This window comes from Haemorhous mexicanus, chromosome 1, assembly GCF_027477595.1.
Source record: "Haemorhous mexicanus isolate bHaeMex1 chromosome 1, bHaeMex1.pri, whole genome shotgun sequence".
Taxonomy (NCBI): domain Eukaryota; kingdom Metazoa; phylum Chordata; class Aves; order Passeriformes; family Fringillidae; genus Haemorhous; species Haemorhous mexicanus.
Genome location: NC_082341.1, coordinates 32,640,763 through 32,668,376, shown reverse-complemented (window position 1 = coordinate 32,668,376; position 27,614 = coordinate 32,640,763). Strand labels below are relative to the sequence as shown.

The following is a 27,614-nucleotide window of genomic DNA, read 5'->3' as shown; positions in this document are numbered from 1 at the left end:
GGCGCTGGAAAGGGCTCCCCAGGGAAGTGGTCACAGCACCAACCTGGCAGAGTTCAAGAAGTGTTTGGACAACACTCTCAGGCACATGGTGTGATTCTTGGGGATGGTGCTGTGCGGGGCCAGGAGCTGGACATGATGATCCCTGAGGGCCCCTTCCAACTCACCTTATTCTGTGATTCTGTGAAAACATCAAGAATCCCTACCTGCTTCTCCTGTCTGCAGCATTCTGGTTTACAGGGAAGTTTTCATGTTATTTTCTGTCTACATTAATTTAGTTCACAGGAACTGGTGTCATGTTCTGTAGGAGGCAGCTGCACCACAGGTCTTGTCTGTACACACCGTACCAAACATCAGGGCTGCAAGAATGCTCAATAATTCACAGGCACAGCAACCCCTGGCGTTCTCTCCATCTGGAAGAGACAAGACATGGAGAAATGACATGCGAGAACCCTAGAAAATACAAGCTATCCTCTCATTCAGTAATTGCTCGTCTGTTTTATTAATTATTGTTTTTGATTGAATTTCTAATTACAGAGTTCTGTCTGCTAGATGAACAGCAAGGAGGTTTTGAAAAGGAAAGTGCAGAAGGCTCAGCTTATCCCCATTCAGTTGAATTCAGAGATGCTTCATTCCTCTATCAGCCAGATGCTGTTGATAATGAGATGTACTCTGGGGCTAAAAACCTCGTTCCCAGTGATGCTTCTATAAGTATATTGAAACAAGGTATTACCAGAAATGCTTTGCATGATTATATTACAGTGCATTAAATAACCTGATAGGCAGAAATAATCTGGTACAATAGTAAGTAAGAAATCTTGTTAGTTCATTTTAATAGCTCTTATCAGGAACTCTTAGGGGAATGCACTGAGAGAATATAAAAAAATCAGTTTGCAGTGAGTGTATGCAGTGGACTCCTTCTGTGATGATTCTGAATCCATCTGTCGTAAATATCATCTTACAAAGTCAGATGGCTCTTTTACATTCCAGATAACCTCTGCAAGTTTAGTGATGATACATGCTTTCATTCAGAAAGGGTCACTGAAAATAGTTTCTCATTATTTGAAAAATACTCTCAGTAAAGCTTCTCAGTTACAGGTTAAGTCTCAGAAATAGAGATCTACCTTGCCTTCACTTAGCCTCATTATTTTCTGAGAAGCTTTGTAACTGAGAAAATCAAGATGTGGTTTAAATGGAGATTTGCAAATTGTTATAATGGCTCAGGTACAAGTTTTTATTGTAGGAATGTGGAAAGAAGAGGCAGAAATGTTACTGGTGGAATGTAAAAAGGGAAAACCAGTCAAGGTCTCAGAACACACTGTGCTTTTCCTCAGTTCTTACAGCTGGTTCTCCTGATGAGTATCACCATCCTGTCTCTCAGTTTCACCCTTGATTAGTAAACAATATGTAAAAACACTTGTGAAAGAATGGTATGCCACTCTTCAATTTTTTGTTTTAGTTTGACATACCTATTTGCTTTTCTTGCTTAAAAAGCTCGGAGATTTCTTTAAATAATTTGACCTCTGCTGGCTCTTGGATAATGAAAAAGCTAAAAAAATTGTTTTTACTAAAGAATTTGGAAGTACATTTCATTTTCTGTTACTTGTGTAGACAAATTCATACCATTGCATCAGATAAACATAATACCTGCCTGTGGTTGGGCTTTTTGTTTTCTCCAGTGAAGTAATATTTTAGTTATAAAGGACGTCTTTAAACAGAGCCTGTTTCTTGACTGGAGTAACATGAAGGAAAAGTTCTTTTAAACAAATTTGAGAACACTTTCATGCCCACATTTTTGGAATGTGGATAAAAGAGCCCTTCCAACCTTCCAGTTGGCATTATTGATTTGAAAGCTTCATTTTTTTTTTTTTAGCAACATGATAATTTTATGTCACAGAAGATTTAATTTCAGTGTCATAGTTGAATTGTGAGAAAATGAATGCAGAGCACTTCCTTGTACTTAGTGAGTGCTCTTCATTCTGCCATATAAATGAACATTCTCTGGAGATAAACTTTGAAGTGGGAGACTTAAGATGTAGTTAGTTTGTTAACATTAAAGTATTGAATTTCAAAATATTAGAAATATAGTGCACCAAAATGTTGATTCTTGGTAGCTGTTCTCTTTTCTTAATGTTTGCATTGAGGTTTCATTGACTCCTTAGGAAATAAAATCAGATCTGTTCAAACCTTGCATTATAACTTGTGCTGGTGGAAATCAGGATGTCAGGGATGTCAAGGTGTGGTGATAAATGAGCTTGTGAAACACATAGCAAAATGTTACCTGGTTTTGCTAGCATTTGTGTAGAAATACTTAGTTTTATTTTCCACTGCTTTCTTGGGAAAGATCTGTCACAGTTGAAGACCCAGTTCCAGTCCTTTGTGAAGCTTCCAGAAGACAAGCAAAGAGCTTTATATAAAACCCTTTGTGAACTCTTGCTCCATGAAGAAATGGTGACTGCCCTGGGGGACATGGTGAGATGAAGAATCTTTCCATTGCTTCCTAAAAGTAATTTCAGAATAGTACTAGTATTCTCTTTTCTTGAATTTTTCTCTTTTCAAGAAGTTTTGCTTATTCTTTTGCTTTCAGTTTGATGATATCTGCACAGGAGACAAGCCAGATCTGGAGGAGTTAAAACTTGAACAACAAAGAGACCTCCTTGACTTCTTACAGCTCTTAGGGTGCAGTTTAAAGAGTGAGCTGTTGTTGCAGAAATATCAGCCTCAAGATGAAGAACTTTTCTCAGCTGCTCACCTTCTTATCAGTGCCATATCTGGTATGTTGTGAAAAGCCCTTTTAAAATTTTTATTTTCCTTTTAGAAGCTCCCTCCATGTTAAAGCTTTTATGACTTTCTTTGAGCAGTTGGTGAGCTGCATGAACATAAATTTTTCTGCTCCCATTTTATGAGTTTGCTATACTATGCTTAGCATTCCTGGCTGTGAATTAAATTCAGCCCTCAATCACTGACAGATTTTGTGTGTAAATTACACATTCCCCCAAGACTGCTCAACTTTGCTTCTGCTGAGTGTGAGCATTTGCAGTTTGGCAAGCTAATTTCTGTACTTACTGCATGCCAGAGTCCTTCCTGCCTAAATGCTGAGAATTACAAATTAGGTGTTGTCTCCTGTGTAACAGTGTGTATTGTTCAAGTGCAAACTAAATTTAGCAAAAATGAGTTTAGCACAGAGACACTGCAATTAGAGGGCTGTATTGCAGCTGCTGAAACAGGAGATTAAACATAAATGTCAAACAAATGCCATCCTCACAATCTAGTAGGCACCACAGTGTTAATTAAAAGCTACCTGCAAAGTGCAAGACAGACTTCCCTGGATTTTTCTCTTCTCTCTTGTATATAAAGAATTTCCTGACATTAAGATAATGAAGGAAAGTCCAGTGTAAATTGTGGCACCGTGCAGCAGAATGTCAGTGTGCATCCATATATGCACAGGACCCAGGTGGGAGAGCTTAACTCATTTGTGGAGAGAGAAGAGAAATAGAAAACAGAAACCTGCTGATGTGGTATCAATTGTCAGATGCCATTAACAGCAGGGCACAGTTAATTGAGTGTGTTGCATTATTACCTGACTTTGGAGATAATGTCTGCTGCTGAAGTCCAGACACAAATGTAGCTGGATCTAGATTCAAAAGCTGTTTTATGCTTGTTGCTTTTTTGTAGGAATTACAGCCTTTTTGTTACAGAGTTGAAGGGCACCACAGGGATCAGCTAGTCCATCTCCCAGCATTGAGGCAGTCTCAGCTATGCAGTTCCTCTCAAATTGCGCTTTGCAGAAGTTAGCATCATGTATGGATTTGGGAGGATAGCTTCTTGGTTGATTCAAGGCTTAAGTCATTTATCCAGCCTCCAGACTCGGAGTTAAACACTGAGGAGATACTTAGGGAGAGGCAAGGTGCTGGGGAGGAAACCCCCTTTTCTACAAATGACTTTTCTCAAGGACAGAGATAGTCAGACCCTTTGCCCATCCCATTCTGTTCTGCCAGCGGGAAGGGGCTGGACCAGCCTCTTCCAAACATCCAGCTGAGGAGGACCTTTTAGCTCCCTGATGAATCTCCTGCTCCAGCAGCCAGCCTGGTGCAGAGTTCACTGGAAATGACCTTTGCCTGTGCATGTGTCCTCCCCAGAGCTGCCTGATGACACCCTTGTCCTGCTGCGTGCCTGCTGCGATCTTCAGGTTGTTCCGGCCTTGTGTTGTTTGGTGAGTAATGGAGATGAGATGTGCTCATGGGCACAGCAGTAGGAGTGGCTGTGTCCTCAGCCATATTTCTCCCCAATAAAGAAGGAGATGTCAAGCTCCAGTGGGAATTTCAGCTGTAGGCAGTGCTTAGCCAAGGTCAGAATCTGACATGGCAAGTGCAGCCCGTAATTTACCCCACATGGATATCTAACTTCTGAACATTACTGTATTTGGGAGGTTTCATGGCTTGGGAGCAAAAAAAAATTGTGACTTAAGCTCTGGTTTTATTTTTCCAATAGTCTCACTGTTTTAAAGTCTCAGTAGCAGTAACCACCTCTCCTTGGGAAACAAATTTTGCTTTGATAGCAACAGTGCTTGAGCCTTGGCAAACCCTGAAGTCTCAAAGCTCTGAGGCCATTTATTGTAACTGCTGAAGGAATGATGCAGGTCATTAGAGTAATGGAGCGCCTCTCCTTTGAGGAAAGAATAAGAGAATTGGATTTGTTTAGCCTGGAGAAGAGAATGCTTTGGGGTGACCTATTTGTAGCCTCCCAGTACCTGAAGGAAATTTAAAAAAAGGTGGAGAGAGACTTTTTACAAGAGCATGTATTGACAGGACAAGAAGGACTGGATTCAGACTGAAGGAGAGTAGGTTTAGATGGGAAGAAACTCTTTACTATGCAAGTGGTGAGGCACTGGAACAGGTTGCCCAAAGAAGTTGTGGGTGCCCCAGCCCTGGAAGTGTTCTAGGCCTGGTTGGATGGGGCTTTGAAAAGCCTGGTCTAGTGAAAAGTGTCTTGCCTGTGGCAGCGGGATTGGAACTGAATGATCTTTTAAGGTCCCTTCTAACCCAAAATATTCTATGGTTCTGTGATTTTTCTAAGCTTTTTCAAGTCACTTAGAAAAACAATAGTAAAATCCTTTAAATATGTAGGGGCAAAGGGAGTTCTCCTGTTTGCTCAGAGTGATAGGTAAGTGTGATGTGAGAGAAGCTGAACTCAGGGAATGACACAGTAGGAGAGATGTTTCCCCTTAAAGCATGCCACAGAGCTTTGGTTCTGGATCAGTACGTCGTACTTGTCAGGGCTAATAGCAAAGGGAATCTTGACCTTTTGCTGCTGCCTTGTCAGCTCTCCGGTGGTTTTATATGAAACTGAGCTGGTCTGTGGCAGGAACAGCAGTGCCTGGAAAATGTTTTAATGTCTCTGTCTTTCGCTCTCTCTCACGAATACAGCCTAACGTCGCTTCAGCCGATGGCACTGTGGCGCTGAGCAGTCCTTTGGTGGCCACCCTTGCTGACAGAGGAAGATTTGAGGTCGTGCAAAGGCTGTTTGCTTCATCAAACATTAATCTGGAAAGGACAGAGTCTTCTGTGAGAGCTGTAACTAAGAAAGAACCGAGATTCTTCCCACTTGTTCTTTATGTTGCCCTGTATGGATTTCATGCTTTAGGTGGGAATGTATAGGAGCTGTACTGAGTATCTAGTTTTTGCTGTAGCCTGTTGCTTCTTTTGTAGCTCTGTAATTTTGGTGTTTGGAATCAGCAGTAGCACTGTTCTGTTGGTACTTAAGGCAGCACAGCCAGGAATTAGGGTGACCAGGGGACTCTGCAGTGTCAGTGAGAAATACATAAATAAGGGATGAAGGGGAGAAATTAAAAAAGAGAGCCATGGGAGAGAAACTGAACATAGCTGCTCTGGTAGGTGTCAGATCTGCAGGGCAGTGAAAGCTTGATTGCTTGCATTAATATGCATGGGAGAAAGCAGCAAAATACAAACTGCTTTTTGTAAGCAAGCAAACAGGCAGGTCCTGGAAACCCAGGGTTCTGCAATGCAGCAACTGTTTTTCTCCTTAAGCCTGGGTGTGCAGAATGCCTTCACTCTGGAGCAAGTGCAATGGAGGGCTCTTAAAAGGTACTCGATTAGATTCTCTTATTAATTATTGTTTGACTTTTATGGATGTGAACTGCACACTGCAGGAAATAACAAAGCCTCTTTTTCAACCACCACGACCCACTTTAGGGATTCATACCTCTGTACAGCGTTCTGTTTTCTGGTATGTTTTTACTTGTGTTAGGGAGTTTCAGCTGCATTCTGAACTTTGGCATGGCAGTGTCTTCTGGTGTGAGCACATGGAGGGTCCCTGATGCACACCACAGAAATGATCATTTTACCCATATGACGTTTTCAGTGCAGATATTTTGCTTGTTTCTTTGACTAACAGAAAAGTATTAGTAAAGCACTGTGTGCTTGAACTATTTTGTCTGTTTTTTCATCATAATTTTTTATAATCATGGATGGAACAGAAATGCAGCAGAGATCACTGTAAATGTGGGCTTGGGGAGATGTTCCAAGTAGGTGGAGTATCAATGCTTACAGATGAGATCATGAGATGGCTGAGAGCAAACAAGCAGGCACCTGCGTGGGGGTGATCAGCAACCAGGCCCTGCAGCGTAGCTGGTGGGTAGGAGTTCTGCTCAGTTTCCTGCTCTATTCCCACACAGCCTTGAGCAGATTGTCTGAGAAGCCTTTAAAAAGTCACGTCAGTTCAGCTTTCCGTGAGGACATGGACTTTGCAGAAAAGCACCACGGTGCCTTTCCACTCCCCGAGAGCTCAGGATAGCTCTGCACGCTGGGACGTGGGCGTTTCTGCATCTCATCTGTTCAGTGAAGCTGATGGTGTTGCCTGAACTTTGTGCTGGTGTAGAAGGAAACATCCTTGAGGAGCTGGAAGCAGGGAACTCTGCTTCTGGGAGCGGTGTGTAGGTGGGACAGTTGTCTTTTACCTATCACTACTAAAAGTTGCCTCTGTAATGAGTTTACGAAAACTTCCTATTAAATGCTATGTCAAAACAATAGAATAACTTATGCTTGTAATTTCCATTGTTTTTCTTTTGGGGACTGCATCTTCGACAAACAAGCGAATCCAGGCTGGCCTCACATGGAAGATGCTTTTTAGATGTGGTCTTCCCTAGCAAAGGAGGTGGTAAAAGACCCATAGGGTGCTTCAGAGGAGGCTGAAGCTTGTCTGATAAAGGGTTTGATATCACACCCTGACTTAACCTCCCCAAAATACTGCTGCCCTTTGCCTTGCCCAGGAGGAAGGTTGGAGAATCCATACCTTTGCAATGCAGGACGAGGTCAGCAGCCTTTCAAGGACTATGTACTACCTGCAGAGGGCAGCAGGCTCTACCTTGCTGCTAGTACCCAGCACTTGCCTCTTTCCAGCTGCCCAAATCCCTGGGCTTTGTCCACTGGCCCATTCCAGTGTGGGCCCAGGAGATTGACTCCCTTCTGCTGCAGTGCTCAGAAATCAGGTGCCCACATTCAGCAGTGACAACATTCCCAGGGTGGCTGAAGACCTCCAAGGTCTCCCTGTGCATGGAATGGGGATTTGGCACATTCATGAACAGGGAGATAAACAAAACTAACTGAAAAGCTGCTTTTATGTAGGTGGAGCACCAAAATCCAAAGATAAAAGGAAGATTCAAAGACTGGTCCTTGATATGTTAAGTGGCTCAAATGCAGACTATGACCAAAAATAATCAGAAAAAAAGCCAGTTACATTTTTTCAATATTAAATCTTTATTATATACAAAAATATTTTGTTGGGAATTAACAGAATTTCATCATTTGTACATTAACATTTTTATGTTTGGCTGTGTTTACTGTGAAAATACTAGCTGTGAAAAAGACAAGGCGGGGGGGTCTTAGAAAACAAGTCACAATTTAAAAACATCCCACATAGTAGCTGACTTTATCAGTATGAAGTCACAATGCTAACAAGTCCCATATCCTAGGCCTGCTCTACAGTACTGTATTCAAACAATTAGGTACTAAATAATTTCCAGGTTTATATTAAAAAAATCAGCTAATGGTTAAGATTTTTCTTGTAGGAAGTTTTTAGCTAAAGAAACTATTTTTTACAGGAGAGCAGTTTTGAAAGTTTTACAAATTCAAATCCAGGTTAATTTAATATACCGTAGAAATAAAAAAAACCCACAAAACAGAAAACCATGAGAGCTTCCAACTGGCAAGACCAGTAGTGAGAAGCAGCAAGGTAAGGAAACGCCTGGTGACAGAGTTCTAATACACGTATAAACCCAAACACAACCAAGATCCTACAGTTCTTAGCCCGGTGAGGTCGGAGAGCAGCAACTTCCTTGTGTTTTAAACCCCACAGAAGCAGTTCCCCTCCCTACACCGCAGTGCACAAATGTTACACATGGGCAACACATGGGGGGTGGGGAAGGGATGCTCAACATGCATTTTCCTAGGGGGAAACAATGTATTTCAGCAGTTATCTCCACACATAATTGTGTACAAGACCTAAACCAACAAAAATCAGCCAAAACCTTTTTTATTTGCCTGTACAAAGCAGCACTGTTCATTTTGCTTTTTGCTAAGGATCATGTGAGAGGTCAGGTAACAGAAGAGGTTTTTGGAAGAGGCTCTGCTGTATTCAGGTAAATGTTGGCTGCTTGTGGAGTAACCAAGAGTTGGCTCAGCCATGGGAACAAACAAAATTGCATGGAAAAGCATTAGCATGAAGCTAGTGACATAAAAACGAAAAAGCTAAATGGGAGAAAGTGCTTCCAGGACTACTTTTAACTCTGTTACCTGACCACTGTCCTAGCAGCAAAAGGAACTCCATACCCAGTGAGCATACAAACAGTTCCAAATACCAAGAAAAAACCTAATTTACTTCAAGTGTCATTTACGCTGTAAAATATAAATAGTGCTGAACGCCTGCTGAATTAATTCCATTTGTAGGTGAAGCTACATAACGGCCTTCACCAAGCTGGGGTTTGTTTTTAGGCCTGTACCAGTAAATCCCAGCTGCAGTACTAGCAAATGAACTGAGAATTCTGCAGTGGGATACTACAGTTACATTGTCAACTGCTGAGAATTCAGGTAATTTGGTAGACATTGCCTGAATTGTTTGCAGCATTTACCCCGAAGTTTTATTTATATATGCATATATATGGGTGTTTGTGTGTGTGGGCACAAGCACGCTTTTAATATGATCAGAAGCCAAAGCTGCTTGTAAAAATAACCAAAACTGATTATTTTACAAGTGTTTTCTATTTTTATTTTTAGAATCTGTCTTGGGCCTAAAACCAGTGAGTTGTCCAAGTCCTAAATACTGATGTTCTTGTTAACTACTATTTCCTCTATAAGACACAAGTTGAGAATCCCAGACAATTCCCACCAGCAAGCCTGTTAAACATATGTGAAAATTAAGAAGTATAGGCCAAAAAAGAAGGGCCAGGACTTCACTTCAGCACTGTCAGTCACAACAGTCCACCAGAGAAAGTAAATTAAAGTAGCCTTAAGGATAGAACCCCTTTCAATGGCCCAGGAGAGGTTTTTATTGCAGGAAGAGGAGGGTGCTGGGAGCTGAGGGGTATTTAAGGCAAGAGGCCCAGGCCCAGCAGACTACGAGTCTTTGATCCAGTACCCACCACACAGACACCAATAAAATGATCTCACCACTTCTGCAAAAGTAGCATCATGAAGTTTGGCAATAACCATGTGGTACTTGAACTCTTTGGAATTTGGGTGAGGCAGGGAACCCCGCATGAAGCAAACAGCCCGTACAGATGTGCAGGACATGTAGCAGAGCCCCAGCTGTTGGTTATCCGAGAGCTGCACCCACAGGCACAATGGGCAACAGGGCAGCTGCTGCAGGAGACACTGTCCATGCACTGGGACACGGCCTCAAGGTTCAGTGCGAGCAGAGAAGCAACCTACAGGAAGCTTGGCTGGGAACCATGGGGTAGGTGAAGGGAGTTTATGTTCACAAGATTGGCTCATGCATAAGGACAGGTAAGAACCCAGTTCCTGATCTCTGAAACGCTCTGCTTGATTGCTCTCCACTGGTCCTTGAGCATAGCAGAGGCCCACTGGGCTCAAGGGGGTACCTAGCCAGGGATTTTCTGTGTAACAAAGAGAAAGAAGTTTCCCATTTCTTAGGTGAATCACCCTCTTCAAAAAACAAAACCAAACCCAGGTAACTTCCTGAGCACTGAGCTGCAGGCAATTTGTAAGCAAGTCACTTAGGTATGATTTTAGAAGATGCAGCGAGTAGAGAGGATGAAGGAAAAAATGTCACAGTTTGAGCTCAGCCAAGATGTGACAGTTTGTATAAACACAAATTCAAAAGCGATGAGCTGATCTGCCATCCTGCTCCACAAAGCTTTTGTACACAGAGCTGCCCTGAACTGAGAACACAGCCCAAGTCAGAGATACTGCGTTGGTTATGAACTTGATTTTCCTTGCCTACGAAGATCTGTGCTTCTGCTCCATGTTTACCTTCGTTGCAAAGGTTTGCAGAACATTTTGAAAGACCTTTATAAATCTATGCAAGATGATGTATTCCATTATAATTATCCCACTAAACTTGGACTGCATCTTGATGCAGAACCTAAAGCAGACCTGCTGTAACACTTAAGAGACAGCAAGGTCATCACCTGGGTACACAATGCACCACAGTATTTACAGGAGAGTTGAGATTGGTGCACGCTTAAGTGAATTTTTGGTGAATTCAGGGAAATAACTTACAGGTCTTGGCATACTGACTGTACTTCTATGTATAACTTTTCATTCACGGGGCAACTACAGTGTTTCTTCTATAAGTCTCTATATGTACAGAATTTTACAGCACCTCATGCACTGTCCAAAACAGATAGAAATTACAGATAAATATAATTTTTTTTTTTTAGATTGAAATATCTGTATATTTAGAAAAATATACATTAGTAAACACAATAAACCAGGTAGAGAGAAGTGTACCAGTTCTAAAGTCTCACATGCAGGTAACATTTTCTGGATTAAGTCGTGGTAGCTTAGTAATGTGATAACCAACATGAGCATTTTTTGTTTTACCATCCACATACATATACACAGACAACTATTTGATAATTTACTTTTCTAAACTACTTAAATATTTATCTTGTGATACATACCACATATCTTAAACATTTAGCAGCATCTTCACCTCGCTCAAACACACCTATTGTACTCTTTAACAGTCAATGTAAAGTTTTCCTGTTAGTATCTGGAAGATGAATGTTTAGTACAGAATGAGATAACATGAAATCCCAGTTATTTTAACTCCCCCAAAATACTCCAAATAGGTGTTTTATGAAATGTTTTTGCTTGCTCAAAATGAGCCTCTCATAGTGTCTTCTCCCCTAACTGCACAACGTACAGGCCCCTGTCTGATAGCTGATGCAGCACACCCTGACAGGTAGGGACTGTCACTGCTGTGGATGTGACTAAAACAACACCAGCGTTTCAAGAACCTCCAAGAACATTTTTTTAAAAAATAGTAACTGTTATTCTCATTCCAGTCATTCTACCAGGTGGGGAAAAACTAAGCAAAGTATCATGAAAATCTGACTGTGCAAAAACCCAAAACTACCAGGAAGAAACAAAGCAATCTCTCTCCCCCTCTCACCATTAAACAATCCAATGGGAACACTCAAGATTTAACAAACAGATGCAAGGGGTGTGGTGTTTGGGTTTGGGTTGTTTTCCCCCCACCAGCCTGGCACACAGACAACCAAATCAGACCTGCAGGTATTTCCACACGATCTTTGTGCCAACCCAAGCAAGTCACCTTCTCTTACTGCTTCAGAACTGCACTGCAGAATTGCTCACTGCTATCTACACCACCACCACCCAAAGCTCAGCCACAACGTTCCACCTCCTGACTTAAACCCACAGTGTGAACCTGCAGCAAACATTAAAGCTTTAGGCTTTAGCAAATACATGACTATTCTAGAGATTGCTAACTAGGGAGACTCTCTTGACAGTATTCTCCCTGGGAAGGAAACAGAAGGAGCAGAGAGAAGCTTTCCTGACTGCACCTTGGTGGCTGTGTTTCATGTGGTTGGTTCAGTAAATTTGCAGAAAAAAGATGAAAATAAGTGATGTTTGCAATATGAAGTACTGAGGTGTGTAAACTGAAGAATCTTCTCATTCCATTCATTGGGGAAGAGTGAACTCAGCCCACTTTTGGCATCAGAAATAAGGGTATATTTCTAACTCATAATGAAAAGGCATCTTATCTGTCCAGACAGCATATCTTATTTACACCATACAGAGGTCTCCCATGACAAAGTACACAAACACAGTTCAGCCATGTTCAGCACAGTGCCAAAAGCAAATCACTGAAATAGCCAAGCAACAGCCCTGCTATCATTTGCTGCTACACACCACACTCCATCCACTTCTCAAAGCAGCCTCTGAGCAACAGGATCACAGAATGTCTCCTGGGAAAGAAAACTACAAGTCCTGTGCTGGTGCCACAACTGAGAGCTCTGACAAACTTAAAAAAAAAAACAGAGAAAACACATCCTGGAAAGCATGACAATAAAAAAGCAGTGGTACAAATTTTCCTTAGAGAATTTCATATTCCCTCTGAAAGACATTTTGAAATCTCAGTATTAAGAGCTAAGAAGATCTCCTGTGCTACACACAAGTTTAACTGATATTTTCCACACACACACACACACACAGGGATTTCAAGTCTCCTCTGTCCCTCTTCCCCCACAACAATCAACTTTACAGGCTGTGTAAAAACCATCTCTTGCATACAGGTTTTTTTAAACAGCTTTCCTCTACTACATCCACTCAATTTTTTCTTTTCCTTGTGCACATAAAAGTCTTTTGAGAGCCATAGAAAGCAATGGTGTTTTACAGTGCCTAAGCCTGTCTTCCTTCAACAGGTCTGAGGAAGATGCCTTAGGATAGCATTCCAGGTCACACTTTGGTGTTGAATCCAGAAGCCAGGTGCCTGTCACCAGATGGAAGAGGAATTAAACAGATGACTTCAGTTTAGACACCTAACCCAGCATGTGATGGTGAATGTGACTATATACAACAGCTGACAGTGTCATATAAAACATGGTCACAAAAAGAGCTCATCTGAGCAACAAGCTGTATTTTCCTTCTGTTCTCATTAATTTACACCAGCTTAAGTTTTGATCAATGAACCTGAACCTAACCTAATATGAATTATATCAATGAGCATACTGAGGGGAGAATTGTCACTAAAAAGGAAATACACTGTAAATGAAAAAAACTATAAACAACATTGCTTTTTAGCAGTAAGCTTCCAATTCACAAGCTATCTAATGAAAAATGCAATTAAAAACAATGTAAGAAAAAGCACAGAAATGCCATTACACAACACTCAAAATACAGCAGTTGATCACACACAAATATTTAAAAGATAATTTAGAACCCATCTAGACATCACAGGAAATGAAGCCACAGATCACTATACAAATACAGAAAAATGTCCTAAGAAAAGAAAATTACTTTTTTTTTCTTTTTTTTTAAGCAATATGTTTTCACAAGGGTGAATAAATAGTCCTAAACATTAAGTGTCACCTACAAGGCTCCACATTATCAGGTTCTCTCTCATGCTACTTCACCATTATTCAAATTGCACTGAATTACCTTGCATATGACTTTCTAATGTCAGTTCTTCAACTCTAATGGGCTAACAGGTTGGCTCCCAAGAAAGCGTAATAAGCAGCTTGCAAGGTATTGCTCTATATTGCTCTATGTTATTTTAGGAGACTGATATAAGGGAATCTACACAAAAATTATCTAAATCAAGAGATATCAAGAACTTTTGAAACATCAGGAATGCACCAACATTAAGCTGAAAGCAGCTGGAGCAATGGACCTGTGTTTTTGTTACTACTTTTAATATTTAAAATTCTGCTCCCATGAAATTATTATTTTTTGAAGAAGAAAAAAAACCTCAAAGAAATTAGTGTTCTTTCCTAATAAGAGCTATAGACTTTTGATCAGTTAAACACTGACATTAACAAATTTTACAAAAATTGTTTCAAGTATCCTTTTTTTAATCACAGTGAAAATGTAAGACCAAGATGTAAATGTTGAAGTGAATGAAAGTTTCTTAGATGAAAAAGGCAAAGATACTAAATCAAAACATAGAAAAATGCTTAAACGCATTTCCTTCATGTGATATGAATAGAAAGGTTATCTGTAAAAAGTTAGAAAAATTAAAATAAATTACATATTTAAGTACACTTTCTCTTCAACATTTTTATAAAAATTCAGAACAGTGTACTTTTGAATATACACAGAGTAAAAATGCACAGGTGCTGTAGGTTATCATCAGTATCTACACGTCACATTTGCTGCTGCTGACTTTATTTGTTACTGAAGCTCCCTCTGGAACACTCAATAGACCCAGCTGATGGGCACCCACTGGGGCTCCAGCCTCAGTCTCTCGATGGCCGTCTGCAGCTTCTCGAAGGCTTTGTCCAGGTTGTCATTTACAATGGTCAGGTCAAAGTAGTGGTTGTAGGCTCGCTGGATCCGGGCACTCTCATCCACTGTTTTTTTCAGATCAGTGTCCTGTGCAAGAGATTTTTAAGGATCAGTGAATCTAAATCTCACTCAAGATTTAAAGATAAGACTTGGCAAATCCTTTTAGATGCAGAAGAAGATCCCTTCAGTACATACTGCAACTGACTATTTAAAGCTAGACACTGCATACATTTTACAAATTAGGGAAGTTTTCATTTATAATAAATTCACACAGAAATTGAGCTAAAATACCACTGAAAGGGCTGAAAAAGTTCTGAGAGGTGTCAATAATGTTAAATATGGCAAGCAAATGTTTGCCAATCTTGCAATTTTGAAGAAAATCAATAGAAGCATGTGAACTTGGGCTGGTGTGTACAGGGAGCAGTTAATCACTTTGTAAGGGCAACTGATGATCCAACCAGAATAAAATTAATGCTTTAGGAATGACTGAGTCAGTTTTGTAAATACTGACTCAGTCATTGTCTTGCTTTTATTTCCACAGAAGACACCAAAAATCCAAGATCTTAAATTAGGATGAAATGAAAGACAATTTCTAGAAGAATAAAGCTCTAGAATACCTTATGGCTTTTAGAGACAACATTTCAGCCTAGCTCACCTGACATCAGTCTCTCATTTGTAAACTACTGCTACATTACTGTAGTCCTGACATGAGCTGCAAAATATGCAGGAAATTTATATTCCTACATGATGAAGCCTTTATGAAGTGCCTTTTGAGCACTTTTCATGTTTTGCTAGTGCGACATTCTTTAAAAGCTCCTCTCAATTTTTGCACAACAGCAATTTTTTTTTGAAGTAGTTATGGGATTTGTCTCCCTTTACAGTAATTATTTCAATATTTTCAAGTCCTGATACAGCTTTCAATGTAAAAGCCAAAATGAAAAACTAAGTTTGTCAATAGCCTTTCCTTCACAGTGAATGAAGGAAACAAGTAAATGTACGACCCCAAGAGCCAGACTTTTTGTAATGGAATGGGTTAGGATGCTAGAAATAATACAGCCAGGTCCACTAACAAGCAAACTGCAATACTTTAAATGCCATTTGTTTTTCATTTGTTCAGGAAGCACAAGAATATGAAATAGCAAATCATACTCCATATACATGTGCAGGGATGCAATGCAGAATCCGTAAAGACACATAAATGGGTAGCTGAAATTTAACGAACCTCTTTATTATTCATAAGAAGTAATACAGAGGCAAAGATGTCCCTTAGGGAATCAAATATTAGGAAGTGCAGGAAATTATTTTTATACTTGTCTGGACAGTTTTAACCTTGCCTTCTTGTATATGCACCATAAAATTCAGGGCTCATTTTGGGCAGGAAAGAGGGATGACTGAGCATCCACAGAGATACTAGAATGCATAATAACCAGAACTCATGACTAAAAATTATACACTCATTTAGTGGAAATACTAACCAACCCCTCCCCCCCATTTTATAGCTTTGAATGCCCTGTCAGCATTTATTCAAGATATTCCTATGAAGCTGCAGCACTATCATTATGAGCCATCAGCAAAACACAGCTTTTCTCTGTTGGGGAAGTTGAACGGCTCAATCTGGCTTTTTTTGCTTTGCTCCCGAAGCTGGGAAAGTTCATGCCCACACAGAATCTTTATACTTTGCTGCATTAGAGGAATTGTCTTATTTCCCTCTGCTACACATAGTGTCTAAGAAAAGGAGGGAAGATCTAATGCTACTTCACTTTATATGAAAAATACAAGAAACTTCAGAGAAAGTTGTTCAACACTTCTTATTCTGGCAGCTGTCAGCCACTCCCAGTGCAGCACATGCTGCTGCAGCAGTGAAAACAAGGACAACCTTCATCCTTGGGGTTTTTTTTGTGTTTTGCTTTGGGGGGTTTTTTGATGGTTTGTTGGTTAGTGAGGTTTTTGCTTTTTCCTTTTTTGACACAAGCTGCAATATCTTTCCCAAGCATTAGAGATTCCATTTTTAAAGCACGCACATATTATTAAGACAAACATGAACAAAAATTTGGGTGGGGAGGGAGATGGGAAAGTCAAGGAAAGACATCTGCATAAAAGAACAATTGCCACCATGAAATATCTACCATTTGCTGCAAATAATCAAAGGTGACAGTTCCCAAAGTACACATTACAAGTAATTTTTGTAATCAACACCTCTCCATAAGAGGTCTATTTTCAAGAAAGAAACAATCTTCCTTATACATAGTATTTGATTAACTTCTACTAAGTAATCAGCAGAAGTCTTGTCTAACTTTTCTTAGAAACATTTGTTTCACACCAAATTCCACCTAGAATTTTTTTTCAAAAAAATCTAAGAACATCTTGTTCAAAGAAAACTAAATAGGAAATGATCTGCTTACAGTGAGAAGTTTGGTTGTAATTCCAGCATCTACCACAGCCTTGTGCATAGCTCGCAAAGTCTCCAACTCTGGAGCAGCAATAAACACCACATAGGGCATGAATTCTGAAGTCCTCAGTATTTTTAGAGCCTAGAAGCAAAGGAAAAAAAAAACACCACCACCAAAGTTTGAGACTGACTCACCATATCTCCCCATTACTTAAGGGACACCACAAAATTCATCTGTTATGATGGGCAGCAATACATAAGTGAAGATTCTTATTTCTATTTCTAAATTCCTACACTGCTCAGCATCATTCAGCATCATTGAAATGCTCAGCATCATTCTTTTCCTGGCTAAAAAGATTATTTATTACTCTGCAAGACTCTTCTTTCACACAGAATTTAAGTTGGGTTTTTTCCATCTTTCTAAGCCATTCCAAGTAAGTCCCACAAACACACCAATCCAGTTGATAATTGTAACCTTGAAACGAGATAAGAAGCCTTTAAATTTGAAGGCATCTCTCTTCACCTCTTCAACATTATAATCCCACACTTGTTATAATAATAACAACATTATAAATCATATACCTGTGGATTCACATCCAAGATGCAGGTCCTTCCTGTCTGAACAACTTCAAGGATGGAATCAATTTTGGTGCCATAAAGATTTCCTTCATATTCTCCATGCTCTAAGTATCTACCAGCTTTAATATCCGTCTCCATTTCAGCTCGTGACACAAATCTGTAAGCTTGCCCATCTTTTTCATCATCCCTCGGCTTCCGTGAAGTAACTAAACAAAAAAAATAAAAACATAAATTGAATGTTTTCATTTTATATTTGAAATATAAATATGAAACTGGACTGCCTATTAAGTAGGGAGACTATAATACACATTGTTATAAAGTTGTAATTGCTCCATGTACAGGTTTATTCTTCATTCTACATACATTTTAGAACTGAGCACAGCCCCTCCTGTTCCCTTTATTTATATTGCTTCCTACATGCTGCTTACCCACTCATTTGCCTGTTTCCTTCGTCTATTCCTTCACACCATATACAATACTTATTCATGTAATCTTTTTAAGTATTCACTTAATAAAATACTTACTTAAGTGACTTGGAAATAAAATGGAAGTTTAACTCTCAAATGCCAAATGTACTTCTGAAAATAGCTGAGCACAACAAGATCTGCCCCATCGCACCCCCAAAACCCTTGCTCTCTGTATTTGTCCTGTTGTTCAGGGTGGAATTACCTGACCTATCTATAAAGAAAGGTAGTTTAAATATCAGAAGCAGCCTAGCCACCATAGCAGAATCTTAGTGGAGGCCAGCTAATGCTGCTTTCCAGGACAACTTCCCTTTTAAAGCAAGGTAAATTCTCTGTAGAAAGATCAAAGCCAGTATTTGAGTAAATCATTATCAATTGTCTTGGGTATTGGCTACACTACTGTGCAGTACAGACATTACTGAAGCAAAACAGTAGAAATAAAATTTTAAAAAAGTAAAATAAAATATAACATCATATTATTATTGACTTTGCTGCCCTATCACCATATTAACTACCTGCTACTTATATTTAATTAGATTTGAACTCTAGAACATATTAAACCTAACAGTCAGTGCATTTCTTTGGTAATACTTCTATCACCACTTGGTGCAATTTGTTGAGACAAGTGGAAAGCAATCTTTCCCTTCCAGTAATTGCTATCCACTTCAATCTTATAGAAAACACAAGTGCCAGGAAAAATGATCCTCTGAAGCTGTTAAGAATAAAAATATTACTAAAAGATCTAGTTTTAGTCAAGATCCTATGGAAAGATTAAAACTATAGTGGTTAAAACAATACATTAAAAAGAATCACACATCAGTTTGCAATTAATTTTGGAGAGTAAGCTTTAACATCTTACAGCTAGGAGATGATTTAACAGTTCAGTTATCTACACTGAAGAAAAACCACAGCACCACATGCTGGATTAGAACTCAACACCAAGAACATGATTCTCCCTGTAGAGCAGTGGATCAATTTCATCCATTTCCCACCTCCCAAAACACATCCTACACAAATCTGTTTATAAATAACCTGGATAATTTTCTTCTAATCAAAGACCAACTAAGTTTACAGATTATCCCACTTAAAATCCAAAGTAGAGAAGATATTCTGTATACAATAAACTGAGTTTTGCATGTGCATGATTATATTATTAGATTGGGAAAAGTTTACTGTTATGCCTTTGAAGAATGTTCAACAACTGTGCTGCACTTACTTACATATATTCAAGCATCTATATAGCATTATAGAGAAATAAGTAATTCTGAAGGCTTTTTTGAAATAGAATAAGAATTTTAGAAGCAATAAAAAGCCTCTTACTATTTCACCAATATAAAATAATAAAATTACCAAGAGAAGATTTCTTTTAAAAAGTAACACTGAGAAGTCAACCTTGTTATCAGGTCAACCAACCAATCTTAAGTACCCCGGCCAGTTTTGATGCTAGAGATTCAGCAAATAAGAGACTGGTTCTCTCATCTCACACAATTAATCTTTCAGACCTGTCCCTCCTCCTATTATTATCAGATCTAGTTGTTGCCCACTGGAAACAGAAGGGAACAGACTGTTTTTGAAATTCTGAAAAGCACATGTCAGGAGAATAATAATGTAGCTAGAGTGGGCTTCTCTGGTCAGAAGCCAAACAGAAGGGAGGAGTTAAAAAAAAAGGTTAATGAGCAAAGTATCTGAAAGAAAGGCAAGAAAACATGCTTCAGGTAAAATAAGTTTTTTTCTGCTATTTATAGGGGGAAAAATGAAAGATCATGTGCTTAAGGCTAGATATATTAAAATACAGTTATACAAATCTTGGAGATCACAAACACTTACTTCAGTTTTATTGGAAGTTTGCTGCTTTTCCCTACATTTCTAAACTAAAGCAACAATTTATAATTCAAAGTCCACAGGAGAAAAACTAAAAGGCAGACCTGGGGAACTCCACTGGCCATTCATTACAGAAGGTTACTCGGAACTTATGGAATCACCTCAGTAATGGATGGTGACTGACACTGAGGAAATCCAGACTGAAATACTGCACAGACAAAAACTGGTATTGCACAGCATCAGTACCATTTAAGTGCTAGTTACAAATGTTTTCATGTTCATATGTTAGTTCAGTTTTCTGAAAACAGGAAGAGCCCTTTGTTTTCTCACTCTATACAATTTTTATGCTCTGACAAAATCACTCCTACACTGAATCACAAGGATAAACATCCTGTACTTTCCAGTTAATCAAAGTATGATATCACGATAGGAATGCAGACAACTTACACGGCACTGTAGTTCCAAATCTAGTAGGATTCAGCACAATAAACCTGTTCTTCAAACTCCTTCGCCCCACTCCTTGGGCCCCAATCAAGACCAGGGTTTTCCTCTGAAAAGGAGGCATTTTGGCTACTTCCTCATATATCTGGATTTCATGGCGATCAAATTCTACATTGAGAAATGTACAAAAAACTTTAATACACACTCAGGGCTGTAAGAAAAAAAAAATTAAGTAGTCCTGCTATTTATCAACAGACCCCATGTGAATATAAACAGTACTCAGAGGGCAGTAAGTTTGACTCAAGACTTCTAGCTTTAAATTGGTTTGGGAATTAAATAGTTATTTCTCCATTGACAGCATAAGGTCAGGTTCTCTCTTTTACTTCCAAGGAGAAAGTCTGTGTTTGATCAGAAGAGGAAAACTGTGACTAACAATTAGTGAACTTCCACAGAATCATCGGATAGTTGAGGTTGGAAGGTACCTCTACAAGTCATCTGGTCCACCCCAATGCCTAGGACCACATTCAGACGCTTGTTCAGTATTTCTAGGGAGGACAACTCCACAACCTCTGTGGATGGATAACCTGTGCCAGTGCTCAGTCCCCATCACAGTGGAAAAGGTGTTTTCTGATGTTCAGAGCCTGTGTTGCTTGTTGGCTCTTGCCCTGTCACTGGGCTACTCTGCAAAAAGCCCAACCAGCTCCATCCTCTTTGCACCCTCCCTTCAAGTATTTGTACACATTGGTGAGACCTGCCCTGAGCCTCCTCTTCTCCAGACTGAACATTCCCAGCTGTCTCAACTTTTTATCATGGGTGAGATGCTCCAGTCCCTTCAACACCTTTGTATGTCCACATCTCCCTTGCACTGGGGAGGTGCTCAGTACTCTTAGGAGTGGCCTCACGAGCGCTGAACAGAAGCACAGCCATGTCTGCACTGGTCACTATTGTTTTTACACCATAAAAACTATCTGATCTATCAAACTTATAATCAAATATTTTACTGCAAATTTTTAGCTTTGGATACACTACACTCTGCTAGTTTTGATGCCTAAAAAACTTTGACTTCCATGTAGCACTAAGAGATACCTGCATTTCTTGTAGTGAGATACATCATCTTCTTCTTTTTTTTGCTGCTTATTGTTCCACAGAAAGGCCCTAAAAATAAAAAAAACTAGATGAACTTACAATTTCTGTTAATTTCCAAAGCTTATTTATATGAATACATGAAATTTTTGATTAATACATTTATAAGGACTATTCTAGAATTGTATATATCCTAGGGCAAGAAATTACATCTATTTACAAACCCATCAAATGGTACTGGAAGAAAAAAATATTTTCCTAGAAAAGAAAACAGTTGAAAAATTCACGTTTAGCTTATTAACTTTCAGTGTATACCATACAAAAAATTTTTAAGTGCACACTGCCTGTCCCACCTCATTCAGCTTTTCAGCACCAGGTGGCAAAACTGATTCATGTATCTGAACACTAAACAGAGACTTCACCCTTTGTCCTTCAGCAAAACCCAAAATATAAAATTCAATATTTCACAATCATCTGTGTAATCTCACACAGCAGTTTTTCTATTATTTATGAAGGCAAGAAAAGCAAAACAAATGGGAGTCAGAGCAAAATCTACTCCTGAAATGTACTAAATCTCACCTGAGTTGTCCCAGTCCCTCCTAACAAAAGCCTTTCTCTTCTCTTCCAGGAACTGGCTAGGAATTAGACCTGCACTTCCACCTTCTTTGACATGACTAGCCTGGGGAAAAACAAACAAACAAACAAACAAATTATTATATTTAACTTGCAAGAAGCATTTTTCTAGTCAACATGGTGTCAACTGACTTCCTCACTGCCAGTTTCTCAGTGGTGAGTGTTGATACATTTACTACTGAGACTTAAAAATTCAGAGTCAGATGTAAATATTAAAATTCTCCTTTACAGGAATAGTGTCTTGCTATGGAGTATTAAAATTCAGAAAACTTAAGTAAAATAGATCCAAGTTTTATTACTGGTTCCCGTTACATAGTAAGTTTCTCCAGCCATAAAACTTTGGCATAAAATTCCCAAGTGGAATTCTCTGGCTCCAGACACTGAAGTCTCAGGTGACAAAACTCAAGATTTTCTAGTATACAGTATATTTATTTTATATTCTTGAGCTGCTCCAAACAGGTTTCAGTGCAGTTTATTAAATGTCATTTCCCAGTGAATGCCAGTAACTCATCCCTAATCATGCCTTCAAGCTTTTTGCATGAAGCAACTACAGATTTAAAATCTTAGTAACCTAAGTATTCCCTGTAAATAAACAGCTAAAATTCTCTATAAAATAATTTCATGGCAAGCTCAATTCTCAGCAAGCTTAACAGACACAAACACAGTTATCAAGTGTTTAATTTTTCATAAATCTTTTGCTTGCAATAAATCCTTCTTTTCCTAACAGGAGACGTTTGCTTTTCAACTTGTATGCTTTTATCTATGACTAACTGATTTTTTACAGTATGAAGTTTTCATTAACAGTTTAGCATTTCTAGAAAGCATGAGGAAAAACTAAATTTATTTTTCCTGGGGCATGATCTGCATAGAAATATGCTATACTGATTTAACACATTTCAATTTTGCCAGATTGAGCATTGAAGATTTATTTCTCCTGGACTCCCACAAGTTACAACTAGAGAGTTTGAAAGGCAATACAGGAGTCAGCATGAGAGCTAAACATCAAATTCCTCCAGAGTTTTGGAGTGTCGACTTCTGAAACTAATTAAGTTGGCAGCAATAAATTTTCAGCCTTTCCTCACTTTTTATTGTCTTTCTTTCTGTTATTACTGTCACTGAGAAGCAACAAAATTCAGCAGCTGCTTAGGTATATTGGAATATTTCTGTTGCTTTTAAAGAAGTCATATATCTTGTTCTCAGGTAGTGTCTGGCTCTCTTCTGCTTGTTACCTTGCAAAGGGTGAGCAATGTAGAGGTCGAAGGGGAAATTAATAATGCTACACTCTTCGCCAGTTTTGAGGATCTCAGTTAAAAGTTCACTTGTCCCATTTTCAGAGGCACTGATAATGTTTAATTATGTGCATAGTGTCTTGAAAAAAATAAACATAGCATAAGCACTGGATTACATTTCTACTGAAGGACTGAATGTAGAAATACCACCTCAAAGCAGGATGAACTGTTAATATTTGAAATACTGCCAAACACTGTGACTATGAGCATGCATGATACACAGCTCACAGACACTGACCACCAGTGTAGAAATAAAACATATAGCCTCTCCAAACAGCTGTTCTCACCCCCTTCAAATCCACAAGCTTATTTTCTCTCTCTGCATCTCTGAGCACTCAGGAAGGGGTCCACATCTTCCATAGTTGCTGTCAGGGAAGGCTTACCATAATTATAGTCAAACTAAGACTTTTTTTCCTAGAAATTGTCCACCTTAAATTTATTTGTGGGAATGTCCAGGCTTATGATACAAAAACAAAGACAAATAAACACAACTAACAGTAAAGTGAGTTTTACATATACAATTTAAAATATTCCTTTTCCTTTAGTATTTCAACTTCATATCTTTATATTAGCTTGAAATTGGATTGCAGTGTAAATATTTTTTTCATGTATCTACTGTTAAATGGAAGTAGATCATACATTTAAAGAGTTTAAGGCACCTACTGATGCTTTTCAGTTTTTTATTTTACTTATTTTAATCTTTTTACCAACCTGCCACCAATTCGGATCTTCCCGGTTTACAATCTGAAGAATTTCTCCTTTAGAAAATTTCAAACCTGCTTCTTTGCATGGAATGAGGTTGTCATTATATGGATTATAATCAAAATGACACTTCACAAAAACCTGAAATGTGTAAAAAGTAACAAAGCTTAAGTAGTATAAAATACATTCTGACTAATCTATCTGTCAAACTGAAGCAATGTCTTTACCTACAGCATAAAAACCTTGACATGATCCAATTTGCATTTGGCATGTAAAATACAATCTAAGGGGAAAAAGTTATTCACCAACTGGGACAGAATAATCAATGGTGCAAACCTTGGCTGAAGTAGCTTCATGATAAAAATAAAAAAATCTGTTCCATTTGGACACGGTATTACAAAATGCTCTTTCTTGCATTTCAGTGTATACAACTCTATTAGAATTCTGACTTATAATTACTTAAAAATACAAACTAATTCTTGAAATGTGAGCACTGTATTTAAGGCTTGTAGAATCTTAAGAATTACTTTTAAAACACTGAGTTCATGGCAAAAATAACAGGAGATATAGCTGCTTAAGACTCAAATTTGATGCAGGGGAAGAAACAGTAGGTTGCATGACTGAACTGAAAACATCTTTGACTCTCTTTGTATCAGGCTGGGGAGCAAAGGAAGCCCTGCATCTTCCTCAATAGAGCACATTCCCTCAGCCTCTACTCAGTGGAAGCACAGCCTGTTAGTCACAGGCATTAAGACCCACTACTTGAAGAAGCATCTTATAGGGTGTTTCAAAGGCACTGATTTAGCTCAGGAAGTCACTTCTCCCATGGAGAAATGGACAGCCTACAGCAACAACAAAAAGACAAGGAACAGCCACCACCCAAGTTCCCACTGAAGTCAGAGTTCAAAAGCTTGTCTGTTGCATTAAATACATTTCTGAATACTGTTAAACTGATTATTTTGACACTAATCACGTTATAAACACACACACACTTCACTGCATGAAGTGTGATTGTGGTCAGGTCATCAGAGGTCACTTAAGGTCAAAGAAACATACTTTATATGTAGCATACAAACGCCTAACAATTTTAGACACTTTGAGTTTTTTAGGCAAGCATATTAGGTGAGTAAGCTCATTTCTAAAATGCAATTAAAGGTAAATACAGGTATCTACATTTACTCTTTCTCCTAGTATTATAGTCACAAAATAATCAAAATACGTGTAATCCAGAATCTTAGAGAATCTTACACAATAAAGCACTAAGCAGAAGTTCTTTTCACAGAATCATCAGAAATGTGCTACTGACCTGTTGAGGAATGACAGTGTCTCTGTAGCTGGGAAGAATTTTCAAAGTGACACTCCCACTGATATTTTTCAGCAGTTCTTGCAATTCTTTTGGGTTGTTCCCAACTTCGTGGCCATTCACCTCTTTAATAATGTCCCCTACATGCAGAAGACCTTGTCGATCTATCATTCCTCCATGAAGAATTCGGGCTATTACCAGATCGTTGTTCTCCACTCTGAACGTGACTCCCTGAAAGAGGTACATGACACCCAGTTTACCACTGTCTGAATTTCAGTTTCATTTTACCATTACCTCAAGCACAAATACACAGCTGTGGGATATTCCACCCGCTCCAATGAAAACAGTAACAGCTACTATAGTGTTAGAGCTCCTGATACAGAGAGGCATCAGGTGACACAGAAGTGCTTTCACACAAGGTTTTCATATGACTGAAAAATTACTGCTGTTCTTGATTGCATGCAATCCTGTCATCTCATATCAAGATGTTGTGTTAGTCAGTTATGCCAGCAGTCACTCAGCCCAGTGACTGCTTAATTACTATCCTATTACTTCTTGGAGAGAATGGGATAGAGTACATGAAAGTATCTTCCCATTTCAACCTCTCAATACTGAACTTATCACCCATTAAATTACACAACATAATGAAAATAATTAAAACATAATGCAAGAAATCAGGTACATGCAAACATCTTCACTAGCACTTTAAAGACACACTCACCCTCAATAACTTACCAGTGGCTCTCCTGCTCTTTTGTGAATTCCAAGGATACGAATAGCATCTACTGGAACAACCTGGTTGTTCACTGAAGAATTATTGACTTCTGGGCTAGAAGGAGGGGAATCATAACATTTTGAAGCCACAATATCATGTGCTTCTAAGAGTGACTGCAAAGGAACAGAAAAAAATCTTTTTTAAAGTCATGAAATAACTCTTTGTGAAAGGATTTAGCACTGAATAACCACTGAATCTGTCTTTTTGGGATCAGGTTATAATACTCTTACTTCACATGAAATAAAGCAAAAACGGACATAGTAAGTGCTCACATGGACTGAGAAGCCTATTGCCTTAGCAAATAGCCTATCTTGTACATAAAAATGCTGCTTCTTAAGGAAATATAGGAGAAATGTAACTAAACTGGGGAAAAATATGTGATGTTAAAAGGGAAGAAGACAGAAAAAGGAGTACCTAAAATAGTCTTCCACCTAATGAGACAGTATCTGAGCAAATGGTTACAGTAAATGAACAACCCACTGCAAAAAAATGAAGATAACTCATCATTAGATACTTGTGTTTAATGCAATAAAATTTTCGTCCATGGTAATTTGGATAATGACAAGTATGCAAGGATTTCCAGCTATCTGCAGAATGAGTGCTTCCTACTTGCAGAAAGCCAGGGCAGAATTCTAGTAACAAATGAAGCCAAGCTTACAGAGCTTACTTTCTGGAAGACAAGAGCTCAGACCTTAGAGTTAATGGTGTTTTCTCCAGTCCACACACATAAATACAAGGTAGAAGGAGGAGATCCAAATGAATATAATCATGTTTGGAAGACAATGTAATTTAGGCATGATTTTTTCATAAAAGATATCTTAGGATAAAGAAAAATGTATAAGACAATACATACAGGTAAACCAAGATCAAACTTGTGCACTAAGACAGTGGAGACTTTCAGACTTTGTCTTTCTGTCACCTTCTAGTGTAAGGTGCCCCTGCCCGTGGCAGGGGATCTGGAACAAGACAATCTTTAAGGTCCCTTACAACCCAAACCATTCTGTGATTCTATGTGAGGAAAAGGGACACCCAATAGCCATCATACACAGTAGTCCAAGGTAAAGCATCCTACAGCACAGGGAGTCACACTGACAGATAGACAGAGAGAAGCAGCAAGCAGAAGAAATGCCTACTGGGCCTCCAACTACACAGCTTTGTGTCCAACAGTGACTGGCCAGTTATAGTCTTAAGGCAGGTTACTGACTGTGTCACAGAAGTAGCTAAAAAAGAAGACACCATGGGACTATCACTGCTACTGACATGCACATGCCAGAGGAAGACAGCAAACTACCAGAAAGCAGAGCAGGCGAGCAGGTAAGAGCAATGATTTGCTATGCAGTCTGCTCCATCCTTCTGTAAGCCACCTCTAAGCTACAGACTGTGCAACCACATTAGGTTAGTGCTAAGCTCAGCATGCAAGCCCTCAGAGTGTCACAAACCTGAACAGTCATTTTAATCTGCCCATTACACGATGAACCTGCTGATATTTCAACTTGAGGTTAGAAGGAGTATTTAATTCACCGATTTTGCCCCTTCCATTAAGACTGTAAAGACAGCTGCTTATTGTGGCTGCTCTGATACTGTGGACACAAACCAAATCAAATTAAATAGGATAAACAATCATTTATTTA

At 38.9% G+C, this 27,614-nt stretch overlaps 2 protein-coding genes across 7 annotated transcripts in view; one reads left to right on the top strand and one right to left on the bottom strand.

Annotated features, from left to right (window-relative positions):
* GSDME (gasdermin E) overlaps positions 1–7,051 on the top strand; it is a 35,663-nt gene extending 28,612 nt beyond the window's left edge. For all 5 annotated transcript variants that reach the window (XM_059845110.1, XM_059845120.1, XM_059845101.1 and 2 more), the window contains 5 exons: positions 535–723; positions 2,342–2,469; positions 2,585–2,771; positions 4,137–4,210; positions 5,424–7,051. In XM_059845110.1, coding sequence (XP_059701093.1) covers positions 535–723; positions 2,342–2,469; positions 2,585–2,771; positions 4,137–4,210; positions 5,424–5,654 — 809 coding nt within the window. In that variant the 3' untranslated portion in view covers positions 5,655–7,051. The remainder of the gene's footprint in view (positions 1–534; positions 724–2,341; positions 2,470–2,584; positions 2,772–4,136; positions 4,211–5,423) is intronic.
* Positions 7,052–7,748: 697 nt separating this feature from the next.
* The window catches only part of PALS2 (protein associated with LIN7 2, MAGUK p55 family member), a 57,923-nt gene continuing 38,057 nt past the window's right edge, over positions 7,749–27,614 (bottom strand). For both annotated transcript variants that reach the window (XM_059845078.1, XM_059845085.1), the window contains exons 4-12: positions 25,944–26,096; positions 25,212–25,439; positions 23,915–24,046; positions 21,861–21,960; positions 21,285–21,353; positions 20,205–20,366; positions 17,476–17,678; positions 16,907–17,035; positions 7,749–14,591 (exon numbers count right to left, since the gene is read on the bottom strand). In XM_059845078.1, the coding sequence (XP_059701061.1) occupies positions 14,415–14,591; positions 16,907–17,035; positions 17,476–17,678; positions 20,205–20,366; positions 21,285–21,353; positions 21,861–21,960; positions 23,915–24,046; positions 25,212–25,439; positions 25,944–26,096 (1,353 nt within the window). In that variant the 3' untranslated portion in view covers positions 7,749–14,414. The remainder of the gene's footprint in view (positions 14,592–16,906; positions 17,036–17,475; positions 17,679–20,204; positions 20,367–21,284; positions 21,354–21,860; positions 21,961–23,914; positions 24,047–25,211; positions 25,440–25,943; positions 26,097–27,614) is intronic.